The 14,361-nt window shown below is 32.1% G+C and overlaps 1 protein-coding gene across 2 annotated transcripts; it reads right to left on the reverse strand.

Annotated features, from left to right (window-relative positions):
• Window positions 1–12,030: 12,030 nt before the first annotated feature.
• On the reverse strand, window positions 12,031–14,349 carry LOC148868271 (large ribosomal subunit protein uL10c-like). 2 transcript variants are annotated; one of them, XR_016107403.1, is made up of 3 exons: window positions 13,429–14,263; window positions 12,625–12,679; window positions 12,031–12,508 (listed from the first exon to the last, which is right to left on the reverse strand). XR_016107403.1 is itself a non-coding variant. In XM_088970670.1 (2 exons), exon 1 carries the CDS (start codon window positions 14,140–14,142, stop codon window positions 13,456–13,458), a length of 687 nt encoding a protein of 228 aa, XP_088826796.1. In that variant the 5' UTR covers window positions 14,143–14,349; the 3' UTR covers window positions 12,031–12,679; window positions 13,429–13,455. The 2 variants fall into 2 exon arrangements, 1 of the variants encoding a protein (XP_088826796.1); XM_088970670.1 differs by having other exon boundaries at window positions 12,031–12,679; window positions 13,429–14,349.
• Between the last annotated feature and the right edge of the window lie 12 nt (window positions 14,350–14,361).

Below are 14,361 nucleotides of genomic sequence, written 5' to 3' on the forward strand. Positions count from 1 at the left end.
TTTTTACAAAGCAACCTACTTTATGGGTACAACGGTGCTTAGAGCCTAAAGCCTTTGTCCATGGGGCTATTCAATGGATTTCTAGAGAGCCCAAAGCCTAATCGATAGGTTCAACATTGTTACTCTTTCATACAAATTCCTCTATCACATCTCTCTCTCTCTCTCTATCTATCTATCTATATATATATATATATATTAAATTTGCTCCTGCCATGTCTACATAGCGCTCATTTGAGAGAAGTTATTTATCTATTTTCTCCATTTTTTGTATTTTTTTATTTTAAAAATATAAAACAATAATCATTTCTCATCTTGATTAGATTAAACAACCAATGAGATGCACTTTTCCAAAACCTAAATAATCTCTTCTCCTAAAATTTCTCCAAAACTACCTCCCCCACTTTCTCCAAAATTATCACTAATTCTTATTTATCCTCTAAATTATCTATAATACGTATTTATCTCCAAAATTATCTTTAATTTAGTAGAGAGTTTATCTCCTAAATTATCTCTAATTCCTATTCATCCTCTCCCCTACTTTTTATCTATATCTATCTAAATAAAGTTTGGATTAAAAAATATAAGAATTATTTAAATATTCTAACAAAATTACATAACAACTTTAAAACATTTATTAAAAACACAAAAAATATATATATAATTTTATAAAATATATCATAAAATTATGTACTAACAATTTAAATTATATTATTCGGATTATTAATTGAAATGTTTTTCAAGTATTTAATAATATGTAATATCTTTAAATAAATAAAATTCAAATAACCAAATTTTTAAAATATTTTATAGATTATTTAAATATTTATCATAACTAGATTTTTAAATAGTTAAAACAACAAAATTATGTAATAAATTTAAAAAATTCTTCAAAGTAGACAAATAATTATAACATAATATTGAAATTAATAATAATTTAATATATTTATATAATACTGTAAATAACTAATTTCACATATATCAAGTAATAATTCAAGAAACTAACTTTAAAAAATATTAATATTTATTAATAATAAATTTAAGCTCTTAATCTGTATTTATTATATAATTATATATACTAAAATTAATATTTATTGTATTTCAATAATTATTTATAGTTTTTTGTGATAAATGTATTTTCAATGATTATATTATATTTTTTTGTCATTTAATAGAAAACTTTCAATAATTATTGGAGACTAAACTACTATTATTGAATTTTTTTAAATTTAATTTATTGTACTTATTGTATTTTTTTATAACTTATTGATTAATTAATATTTATTAGATATTAAACTATTATTTGAGATTATACTATCTATTGACTAAGTTAATATATTTTTAGTATTTATTGCATTTTTGTAATTATTGTATTTTTCATTATCAATATATTTTCAATAATTACGTGTTTTTTATATAAATTTTTAATAATTATTGGAGATTAAAGTATTGTTATTTATCGAAGATAAAACTATTAATTTAGCTAAAATTATGAGTGTTCATGAGTTGGTTCGAACCGGTCGTAGGCTATTTGGCCGACAAATTGACATTGTCAGGTTGGGGAGTTAGTCAGCTAAAGTTGACTATAGGGGTGAGCAAAAAAAAAAAGGAAAAACTGACCAAAACCAAACCTGAAAATTCGGTTAACCAAACTGATCGGTTCGGTTTTTGGTTCAGTGATTTTAAAAAACTGAAGGTAATGGTTCAGTTTCGGTTAACCAATTTAAAAAGCCGGTGGTTAATTGAACTGACCGATATACATGTTTTTGTATATATATTTTTATATATTTATGTATATTATATATATATATATTATATGCATTTTATATTATAAAATAATAAATACACATTATATATATATATATATTTATTATTTAAATATAATATTTTATATATATTTATAATAAATATTATAAAGTCAAACAAATTGAAAAACCGATGAATCGAAACGTCGATTAACTGACTGGTTTCGGTTCGGTTTCGGTTACTGGTATTCAAAAAATTGGTACTACCATTTCGGTCCAAAAAAAAGACCCACGGTTTGGTTCCGTGAGCACTCCTAGCCGACTAACCTTTTGTAAAAACCGACTCACTCAAGTTGTATCGTTGATCAGTTTTCACAAAAGGTTAATTCAAAATATTTAAACATAAAAATTTAATTTAATTTAAAAAGTTATAGTGCAATTATAGGTACATGGTAGTCACTTAAACCATCAAAACAGAGGAGGTGTTAAACGAATACTATCCCACGCGGACTTGCGATGAGTTTAAATCCATCGCAGAACCGTGATGGACTTCGGACCTACGTGGACTTGCGATGAGTTTAAAACCATCACATAAACACAATGAACGTAGACTCACCGCAAATCATAAACAAATAATAGAAACATGTGCATCGTTAAATAATGCGCGTGACGGGACACCCCATGAGCCTAATGAAGGTGCACAAGCTAAATTGTAACGTCACCCATGCTATGTCTTTTCAAAATTGTCACGAAAAGGAAGTAGTACACGTGTATTATAAGAATCCTCACATAAAATAAAAGTTTGTCATTGAGATATCTCATAAAACACATGGCGAAACCCTAACAGTGTTCCCTAACAATTAACACAAAACCCAATATTCCCTTTCATAATGGGAACCAAACACTTTTGGCTCATTCCTTTCGGGACCTTGAGATATCTCCCTATAAATAGGGGTTAATTTCATAACGGGATAATCATTCTATCACCTCATTTGCCCGAGCCTTTTGCCTACCTCCTACACTTGACTTTTTTGTCTTTCAAGGAGACTCCCGTACGTAACCTAACCACTTCACTCACAACAACTATCAAAAAATAAATTTATAAATTAGATTTATGAAATGAAACATTTTAGACTAAGAAATATGAGAAATTTATCACATTTTCATATTAAAAACTACATTTAAAATATAAAATGTTAATATATATATATCCATGGTTAGGTCGTTCAATTTTGGTCAATTTACAAATGGCCAAAGTGAAATTGATCAAACTTAGTCGAATTGTGAATTTTTTGAACCAAAACTGACATAAAATACTAGAAAACCGACCAATTCAGGTCGAGTTGATCAGGTTGGTCGGTTTCATAAGTTTTATGAATAAACCTAACTGAAATTAATTATTGTTATTTTTTGTATTATAAAAAAATTATTAAAAGTAGTATATAAAACATGGATAATTATTAATTATCTAAAAATTTAAAAATATAAAACAATTGTATACTCTTATGTGTTTATATTAGGGCAATTTACTAGAACACACCTTATAGTTTTACATATTTACTTAAACCTACCTTATAGTTTTCATTTTACTAAAATATCCCATATATTTTACAATTTATTTACTTAGCCAATAGAGTGGTTGATCATGTCTTATTAAGGGCAAAAGGGTATTTTTATTTATATTATCTTTTGATTAAAATTATTTAAATGAATATTAGGGTCAACACTGTCATTTTCTACTATCATCTAATGGAAGATTAATTAAATCCATTGCAAATTATAAGTGGTGCTTTAGTAAAATGCTAACTGCAGGGTCAATTTTCAATAAATCCATGAAATTATAAGGATATTTTAGTAAATGACCATTTCCATTATTTATCTTTTGCTTAATAAATCATGTACATCGCACGGGTCCCGCTAAGATAATTATTAATAAAACTAAATTTATTAAAAACTATTTGTTTATATTCAATTAACAATAATTATTTTTTATAAATCAACATTAAATGAAAAATAAAAGTATTAAATCTTTCAGATTTTTCCATACATAGCATGGGCCTCTGCAAGTGAACTAAAATAAGGCTTCATTCCACATGGCCTACCTCGCACGTAAAGATCCCCTTTCCTTAATGTTGAGGAACCAAACGAGAACTCGGCTTCTATCGGGGAACAACCTTTAGGGTCTTGCATTGGGAATATCTCCCTATGAAATAGGGTGTGTAAGTATGGAGATATTTATGACACAAGGTTAAAAAGGTCATTCGAGCGGTGTTCGAACGTGACAAAAGCTGATCTCACCAAAATGTTCCATTTCCTCAACTTTTGTAGGGGATTGCCTGCCCTTACCACTCATTTCGATTTTTTGATTACCAATCTTTAAATGAGCTATTCAGTTTTTTGTCTGAACCCCATGCTTGTCAAGATGCCTTTTCCTGTAGTCATGGATTTGGTTAATAAATGGTAATGGGGAAGAACTACAAAAATTGTTAAGAAGACCTTGCATAAAATGAATTGTAGCGAAGACTTAGATGCCTTCTCAACTAATCCGGACTATAAGCAACCAGCCCATATGTGAGTATCAATTTTTAATTTCAATGCCCTAAATATTGTGACCTATTCACACAAACATAATGTGATTGGATTATTGAGCAAAAACTTAAATATATTTATAAAAAAGAAGTAACCGAAATAAATTTATAAAAGATAAACCTTATTAAACTCATGTTCATTCGCCTTTACCTCGTTACATCTATAAAGGCCTATTGTCTAAAATTGTATAAAACAAAATATGCAGTAATTTTGTCTGTCACACTTTTGATAATGGGAAAAACAAAATTTTTCACTGAATAATACTTGAAATCTTTTGACCCACCAGATTGAAAATCAGGTTATATATAAAAGATAGTCTTGCACTCAATTCCATGTTAGCTAGCATGTCGATTGGTTCAAGAGCTCTATTGATCATGCAGCAGCTCCTAACTGCGACTTCTCTCAACTTCACCAGTTATGATCAGAAACGACCAAGCCAGTCAACCACCACAACCCTTTCTTGTTCTATTGATTGGCCTCTTTTATAAATTTTCTTCCTCACGCTTAGATTTAGGGGTTTTTGGAATGCCACCATCTCTATTAGAGCCTACAACTCAATAGATAGTCTGCAAAAGGGAGAGAATGCAAAATCAGAAAAGAAAAAGTATGAAAGCACGATCCATTAGAGTGAATGTTTTCATTGCCGCCTGAGAAGTGCTGCAACCATTTGCATTCACTACAATCCTCATTAATAACACATGCATTAATTAGGATAACCAACAAAAATCAATTTACTGTAAGAGCAATCCCTCAGTAACCAAAATTAAAAAATCCAGAGGAAAGCACATTGGGTTCCTAGAGCCTAAGGCATGAGGTTGAAAGAAGGTACACACCTGAACTAATATTATCCGATTGAAGGAAAACTAGTAATGGATCCAGTTACAACGTGGTTATATCAAGACTCAAGAGCAAGAAACCAAAAATTAAATATACATGGGAGGGAAATAAAATAAAAAAAAAATTACCTGCAGAGTGTTCATTTGTTATTGGACAGTAGCCTGGTCCACACGCCAGAATTTGCAGCAAATCCCATGCAATATTCTGTTTGCCAATGGAGTTTTTGTTTTTTGTTTTTTGTTTTACATGCTATTCAAACAGAAAAAAGAAACATGTAGTCATGTAATGATAAAAAATACATTTTATACGATCATGTCACATGCAAATTCTAATGAAATACAGTTACACCAGCAATTAGAAAAAGTAAAAAATTACATAATGTTGTGAATTTATTGCAAATGCTAGTATATTTTGCATTTTATTGAAAGGTCTTCGGATTGTCTTGCAACCATGGTCGCAAGAAATGTTAGTTTGCGGTGATAAAAATGTTGTAGAACTTATTTTAACAGTTAGGCCATGTTTTAGAGTGTTTATGTTAAAAACAAGTGCTTATTCGAATAAATACTTATTTGCATTTGACACACAACTTTTTCAAGTGTTTATTTAAAAAAATAAACATTTATTTTATATCGGGCTATTGGTGGTCTTTTTCTCCAATAAGCACTTAAATAAGTAATTGCAACTCTTTTGTCCTTCATTTTCTTTTAAAATTTCAAAATATCCAATCCAAAGTGAATGAATAAAAGTACTTTTATAAAAAATGCTTTCATGTAAAAGTACTTTTATGAAAGTGCTTTTGTAAAATTAATTTTCTAAAAGTGCTTTTTGTAAAAGGGTATAACTGGTATTCTAAAAATTCATTGGGGACAATTATGGGAGAAAAAATTGAATAAGTGCTTATTGTATGAACACTTAAAAAAAGCTGAAAATTTGGGCTTAAAAAATAAACCCTTATTTTTAAAATAAGCACTTATTCCAAGCTTATTTTCCAAACACCAATAAGTGCTTAATGGTGTGGTCTCCTTCTAAATAAGCACTTATTTTTAAGCACTCCCAAACATGGCCTTAGTAGCAAAACTTTTTTAGCTCAATAACTAAAATCTATACTATTTTAAAAAGTACGAATAGCCTCAATAATATTTATGGAATTTTCTAAGGACAACATTTACCACTTTATATTTAAATTTATTGATAAAAATGAGGACAAATATGGTAATTTGAAATTGATATTAAATGAGTTGAAAATGAGTAATTTTAAGATACTTAATGCATTCAATCCCCTTTCATTAAATCTAACTTTTAAGGTATTAACTTGCATTCACCTTCATTTAATCATATATTTAAGCCATTTTTGTTTCTTCTCATCATTAAATTATATTAATTAAATTAATACATAATAAACTAATAATTCCAATAACACAAAAACTTATACTTTTAAATTTACCTAAAAAATAGTGTTTTCATCTAAGTGGTAGTAAGAAATTAAACCACTTTGGGTCAAATGGGCCAATCCATGTTGTCACAATTAAATAATAAAATTCAATAATAGATAAAATGCAAAAAAAAAATCTTGAAATTAAAAAAAATTGGAAACGTTTTTAACATAATATATTCAACGTATTAAACAATAATAGGTATGATAAATAATAAATATTTTTATTATTGATGGAAATGGAATGTAAAATTTAAAACAAATTATAAATAAAAATTATTTTCCTATTTTTTCTCATTAAATCTCATATCTAAGGTATATTCTCTCATTAAATCCTATATTTAAGATATATATTTTTTCTTATCAATAAGTTAAACTAATTAAATCTACAATATTAATTTTAATAATATAAAAATAAATAATTTGAAAAGTAATTTAAAAACAAATCCATTTTCTTTCCTCCTAGTGGTGGGTAAGCAATTCAAGTATTCAATCATTTGGAGTCAAATGAATTAATAAATAATGTCATAATTAAATAATAGAATATAATACAAAATAAAGAATTGGGCATATCTCTAATATTGTATATTCATTATACTAAACAAAAATAAGTATGAAGTGTAAGAAGTATTTTTATTAATGATGAAAATGGAATGTCAAATTTAAAATCAACATAGAAATAAAATGATGTCATAATCAAATAATAAAATAAAAAAATTAAAAAATAAAAATTACAAAAAATCACTAAAATAAAAAATAGAGAAAATCTTAGGCACATATTTAATGTTATATATTTATAAAAAATAATATTGGATTTATCTCTAATATTATGCAGTTATTGTATTGAACTAAAATAAGCATAAGAAATAATTTTATCAATGATGGAGATGTAATATAAAAATTAATGTCAACCTAGAAATCAAACTATTTTTTATTTTCGGGTGGTGGGTTATTTGGGTCAAATAGATTGATCGATGATATGATAGTTAAATAATAAATCTTAAAAAAATAAAAAGTCCAAATAATCAAAATAATATATATTAATTATGTCAAACAAAAGTCAAGTGTGATAAATAATTATTTATATAATATAGATGAAATATATAATTTAAAACTGATAAGAAAGTAAAGCTATTTTATTATTTAGATGGTGGGTCAATAATCCAACTTTTCAAAGAAATTCATGATGCCATAATTGAATAATAGATATTTTAAAAAAGATAGAACGTAAAAAATGAAAAAAGTATAAAATTTTATCAAAACATTTGAGAAAATTTCTAATGTTGTATATTCATCATATTAAATAAAATAATTATTAAAATAAAAATTATTTTTATTTATTCAAAAAATGAAATACAAAGTTTAATAATAATAATAATAATAATAATAATAATAATAATAATAATAATAATAATAATAATAATAATAATAATGATAATAACAACAAATGTTTTTATAATTTAAAACGTATAGGTGCAAATGCACGTAGTTAATTACTGGTTATGAAAAAAGTCAAAAACTAATTAAAAAAAATGATGGTTGCAGAAAATGCAAGCTTGTGGTTTTGGGGCAAACGTATATAGAGAAAAGTTGTGTAGAACTGGGGTTTAACAGTTATTAGCGAAATTTTTTGAATTCCGGATAACAGAAAAAAAATGATAGTGTAGGGAACAAATATTGATTTGAATAAGATTAAAAAGTTCGGGCACATCCCAGGTCGGCTATTGTCGGAAGACCCTAGGTTGGGCTGCCACCAATGACTTCCAAGGTGTTGTCACGTGCTGTACTGCCACGTATCACGATGTGGTGCAATCAAAATATCAAATACCCCTCTTATCACCACGTGTCATGGCATCATTGGAGATTAATTCGACCCCATCACATGTTAATATGCTTTACATTTTAAAAATAGTATAACATTTCGTATTATGCATTTTAAAAATAGTAAAATACAATAATATAAAATGATAAAATATATCGAAATTTTTTTCCAATTGTCTTTATCACCGTATCCTTAAAAATCCATGTCGTTACCATTTTATTCATTTCAGTGGAAATTACTCGCATATATTTTCACATATTTTAATAATTCAGCATTTTAAATATATGCCAATGGCTAATAGCTTGATATATGATAAATTACTATGAAATGAAAGAGCAGTTTTCAATTTGCATAATCGGGATATCATCTTCACAGAGCACGACCTCATAGCACATCCCATCATGTACTGGAAACATTTCATCATGAATAACAATATACAAATATGAGAGATGTTCTCAATGCACGATTGGGGCATGTTGTGAGTTTGGTGTGAGGAACAAATTTCTGCCTTTAAATATGTCACATGATAATACTACCAAAAATCAGAACAGTTTGAATCTCTTGCCCATAAGAAGTAAAGAACCTACTCACACTTCATTACAACCTTACGAGAACATCTTTCATATTTGAAAATGTTCCCAATGTACAGAGGCAAAACTGCATTGCCATCCATAGGATCTGTCAGGGCCACCCAATTAGAGAGCTGGTTGTATGGCTCATTGACCGTGTTGGGAACTGGGAAGCAATCAATTGTGGTGGATAGTCTACATTCTACACCCAAACCATACCATTCTCGACGTAGAAAATTAACTGCTCCATGCTTTCATTATGCAGCCCATAACACTTATAGACAAAATCAACCCCTGCTCCATGTCGAGCATTGAGTGTTGTGGGTAGAACCTCTGATAAATGTTCAGATAAAATGGTATATCCTCAGTCGGATACTTTTGAAGGTGGGCGAAACCACCCGCTCCTACGTACAAGATATTAATGTAGACAGGGCTGTTCATTCAACCTGTTCAGGCTTGGCCGAACCATAAGAGTAGCCAAGGCTTCGGGGTGAGGAAACAAATGCCCATGCATGTTTTGAAGTCCTGAAATTAGCAATGGAGTGGGGACCTTTTATTTATTTTTATTTTTTTTTAAATTGAGAAAATTCCTGATTAGTAACGGGCTTGAACAAGTATATGGGCCCGCGGGCTTAACCTCGGGCCAAAGAGTCTGGCCTGCAATAAATTCGAGCCGGGCTCGAGATTTGCCAAAATAACCCGGCCTGACCTATACTTAAACCTAAATAAAACCCCTAGTCGAGACATCTATGTCTCTTCCCATTCTTTTTTTCAGCCACCCTTCATCTCCAATCTCCAGTTCTCCACATCCTCCACACTGCACAGTTCTCATCCTCACACTCTCAAGCAGCCACAACTGGCGAGGCGGCGAGCGTTCACCGACGCAACAACTCTGACAGCGGCGGTGAGCGCGCTCACTCTCTCTCTCTTTCTCAGACGCGAACTGATCAAGTGATAATTATCAAAATCGCAGCTCACAGACCACAGTCACCGATTCACCGCAAACTCTCCGACGAATACAATCACCAGCGGCGACGATGAGTCCTCTTTACCATTTTATTCTATAACAATCTTTAGTGTTTATTGTTTTTTATAACTATTGGTCCTGTTGAAAAGAACAAGGCAGAACCGCAGAAGTGGCTTGTTTCTTCTCTCTGTCTAGGAACAATTAATATACAGAAATAATCAAATAATATTAAACAACAAAATAAGAGAAATGTTGTAACTTGTAAGCCATAAAAGAGGGATGGGGTGAGAAATGAGAGCTTGTTAGTGCTTGAAGCAAAAACGTCAAGAGACTCAGAAACGTCGGGCTTCGGGCTTTTTGTCAGAACCGAGCTCGGGCCCAAGTTCTAGGCCCGTTGGTCGGGCCGGGCTCGGGCTCGGGCCTATCATTTTTCCGTTAATGAAGACTAAAAGCCCAGCCTGACCCATGAACAGGTCTAGTAACATGTAGTGTCACTTTGGTCTCCGAGCTTTAAAACACGATAATTCAGTATCCAAATTTTCAAAGTGTGTCAATCCAGTACCTGCCGTTAACTGGAATTTGAAAAGACACAAATGCCCTTCAAGTGCCATCTATTTTTTTATCAACCATTCAAACATTGATAAAAAATGAACAGCCCCAAATCCTTACATCTATTCAAGAAATTAGGGTCACCAGAACATTCTAGAATAGAAGAGACAAGGATTTGGGACTGTTCATTTATTGTCAATGTTTGGATGGTTGATAAAGAGAATTAGATGACACTTAAAGGGCATTGGTGTCTTTTTAAATGCCACTTAACAGCTGGTTAATGGCAGGTACTGGATTGACACATTTTGAAAGTTCAGGTACTGAATTGTCACGTTTTAAAGTTTGTAGACCAAAGCGGCACTAGGCCCAAGGTACATGGTACTAATAGGGAACTTTCCCTTTTTAATATTATCCTTGAGGGAGATGCACTTCATGTTTTATATCATGGCCGGTTGCAGGAATCTGGTTGACAAATTCACTCAATGTTCAATGAAGCATATTCATTGCTTGGTAATCAAGCAGCTCATTAAGGTTGTGTTTGGTATAATTGCTACTTGTAACGATTTAGGTTGGTCAATACAATGATATCATTGTTGTTTCTTCATAAAACATCAAATTTGGTGTTTCAAAACCCAATCCAATGCTTACATTTTTTAGTGGAAGTGGTTATCTGGTGTGATGTGACAAGACAAATTTATCAAAAATTTTTATTCAACAACCTAAAGCCTTGCCAGTAAAGTGTCCATGGTACCAAACACAACCTTAATGTCTCGGCAGGCAGTGTCATGCTCTTCTATTTGTCGTCTTTTATTATGCTTCATTTTCTTCACAATGTAATTTTTTGCTGAGAAACTCACTGAAAATTAATGAAATGATTTATTCAAACTACGATACCAGACCACTAAGATCTAAACCCATTTCTCTTATAAGAAGAGGAAGCTTATTACAATTTTATATATGTACAAAAATCATGTATTAAGTTCTGTTTGTATAATACTAGACTAAAAGTTATGCAATATATGGGACTGGGTCCAATCAGTCAAACCAAGGTTGGGTTCAGGTTGATCTATTTGGCAAGATTTCAATCCGATCATAGGTTAAGTTTTCAAAACAATTAAATCATGTAACAAGTCTCTTTCCATGGGTGTTATCCACTTATCTCTAGGGGATGAAGCAAATTCTTCATAAGTTGGGATGAATTTCTGTTCAACATCCCAACTACACTGGACATGGGTGTCATCTCAATTTCCTACATCCTTCAACAGAAGCTTTTGGACGAATTTCTGTTCAACAGACACGTGTTACCATAAACTATTTGCTAGAGCATTTGAGTTCAGAATCTACAAAGAATCAACATTCAATCTTCAAAAAAGGTTGAGTCTTGCCATTTAATGGCTTTTATCTTTTGCAATTTTTGTATCATGTAGTTATGGTATCAAGTTCAAGAATGCTGGTCGTTTGTTGCTCACTTAAGCAAGAAATGCATTGTAGGAATAGATACAGAATAATCAAGAGAAGATCGGTTCCATCAGACTAGTAGTTAAAATTAGATTTAATACATGTTTTTTTTTAAGTATTCTATTGCATTAAAATAAGAACAAAATTACATTAGCACCTATGCACCCCAAGAGACTGCATAATGGGAATACACAAATGTGAAGAAAGAGTTTATGCACGCGCAAACAGACTATAAGCATTAAAGTAAGAGGTATGGGGTACTGGATTGCCAACCATTAATGGAGGGTAACCGAGTTTCCCTTGTAGCTCTCATCTGGAGGGCAGACTTTGTCTTCTGAAAATATGAGCATTACTCTCTCCCCAGATTATCCAAATGATGGCCCTTTTTCTTATAGCTCTTGGATACCAATTGAATAATTGGCCAACCATAGGGTGAGCTGACCAAGCCAGGATCCCAATCTTTATTCTTTGTTCCATATTTTTCTGCAACAATTTGTCTCCAATGTCCACCCTTATAAGTGTTGAATCTCCAAAACCAGTTGCCTGATAGAGCAATGTTGATAACTTGATATCTTTCAACCTTCTTATTCTTAACTTGCCCGGATTTCCATGAGAAAACACTTTTTTTTTAATTGATTAGGTGGAACTTGAAATCATACCTCTACCCCTTCCAGAGAAAGTCCCTCATTTTCCTTTCTATAAGTTTGGCTACACCTGGAGGAATGTGAAACATGGATAGGTAGTAAGTGGGCAGTGATAATATAGCAGACCATTGATGAGAGTTGCTTTGCTTCCTTCAGATAGACACTTGTATTCCCAAGTAGACAACCTCCTTCAGATAGACGCTTGGCCCCTAATGGATTTTGAAATGCACTTAGGGCTTAGCTCTCAAGGGTAAGCCTAATTATTTAGAAGGAAGTTTGCCTATGTTACAACCTAGAATTTCAGATTAATCACATCAACACTGGTTTGAAGGATTCCTAGCCTTTCGTTCTCATTTTAAGGGATGGGGATCCCAATTAAGTCCATTATCATATGTCCCCAACAAAAAGGCATTTTTAGCATACATACACCCAACCTGAACTGATACACAATCCTTCAAAGGAGAAGAGGCCAATGATATCCAAAAAGTGCAGTCCAAGTAGAAGTGTAGAACTAAAACGGGGATAACGTGGTTCCATACCTTTGCAAGACTCTCGTACATCTATGACAAAATTTCTCATCAAGAAATAAAATAATTGATCACAAAGTGTGTACGTGTGTGTGAATTGTACATTGAAAGCTGATAACCATGGAATTACAATCTTCTGGATACAAAACAATACTAAGAAGAAAGTGAAAGCATAAAGCCTCATATTAATGACACAGAGATCTGCAAATTTGATACAGTTGGAATTCAGCTAAAAATTAGAGAATTTAACATCAACCCAACACATTACATACAAAAAATAAGAAAAACTTACAGCTCCATAAAGAAGCGTCTGCTACTTCTATTGTCCACCATCCGCCTCCAACTTCTGAACATATGCTTTTAAAGTCATCACCAAATCCCAAGCCGGTGCCTGGAGCGTACCAACCAATGCAGATGCAGGGCTTTGAAGCGAACCCAACAACTTGGCATAAATCTCAGCCCTCGTCGGCATTGTCTCTAGAGCCTTGAAATCAGAGGGCCCATAAAACTTTCCCTCAAACACCGCCCCCATGAAGTCATTGTCTTCCAACTTCTTCTCTTTCTGGAAATTCCTGTACGGTTTCAGCGCCTCAGGAATCTCTTCAGTGTGGACAAAGATCCAGGCATTCATGCCCTTCATGCAAGGCTTCAGAGCCTCCCACGGCGTGCCTTCGATAGCCTTTCCGACAAGCGTGTTCTTGGCAACAACGAGCTTGACGGATTCCGGCAAACTCCGTCTGAGTTCTTGAAATTGCTTCACTGTGAAGCCCTTGTATTTGATTCCAGCGACAAGGTAACAGTTCTCCAACTGTTTCCTAACGTTTTCCACCGTTTCTTCCTTCTTGGTTCGGCTGATAGCGGCGCGGATTGAAGGGAAGTGAGAGGTTCTGTGGGTTGTCGGAAAAGCGGTTTTGGGCTTAAAAACTGTTGTTGTGAAATTGGTCCGGGTTAGCTTCTGAGAGGAAGGTGGCTTTGAGGAGGGGAATGTGCAGAGAGAAGCTTCCATTGCGGAGGAAGGTGTGGGAGAGGAAAGGGTGGAGTACGGACTCTATAGACCTTACTCTGGAGTGGGAATGGGGGAGAGAGAAGGGGTCTTATCTTTTCATATTTCATAATCGCCAACGTCGTCGGAAAGGGCGTTTTCGTTATTTGGAAGAGTAAAAGCGATTAGGTACTGTTTGGATTCATGTCCTTTAACGCTTTCTTGTAAAAGCTGCGGGAAACA

The sequence above is a fragment of the Nelumbo lutea genome, chromosome 2, assembly GCF_056320005.1.
Source record: "Nelumbo lutea isolate HS-2025 chromosome 2, American lotus-T2T, whole genome shotgun sequence".
Classification (NCBI taxonomy): domain Eukaryota; kingdom Viridiplantae; phylum Streptophyta; class Magnoliopsida; order Proteales; family Nelumbonaceae; genus Nelumbo; species Nelumbo lutea.

Excerpts from the sequence above, each read along its gene's own strand:
- LOC148868271 (XM_088970670.1), bottom strand. The coding sequence starts at position 14,142 with ATGGAAGCTTCTCTCTGCACATTCCCCTCCTCAAAGCCACCTTCCTCT.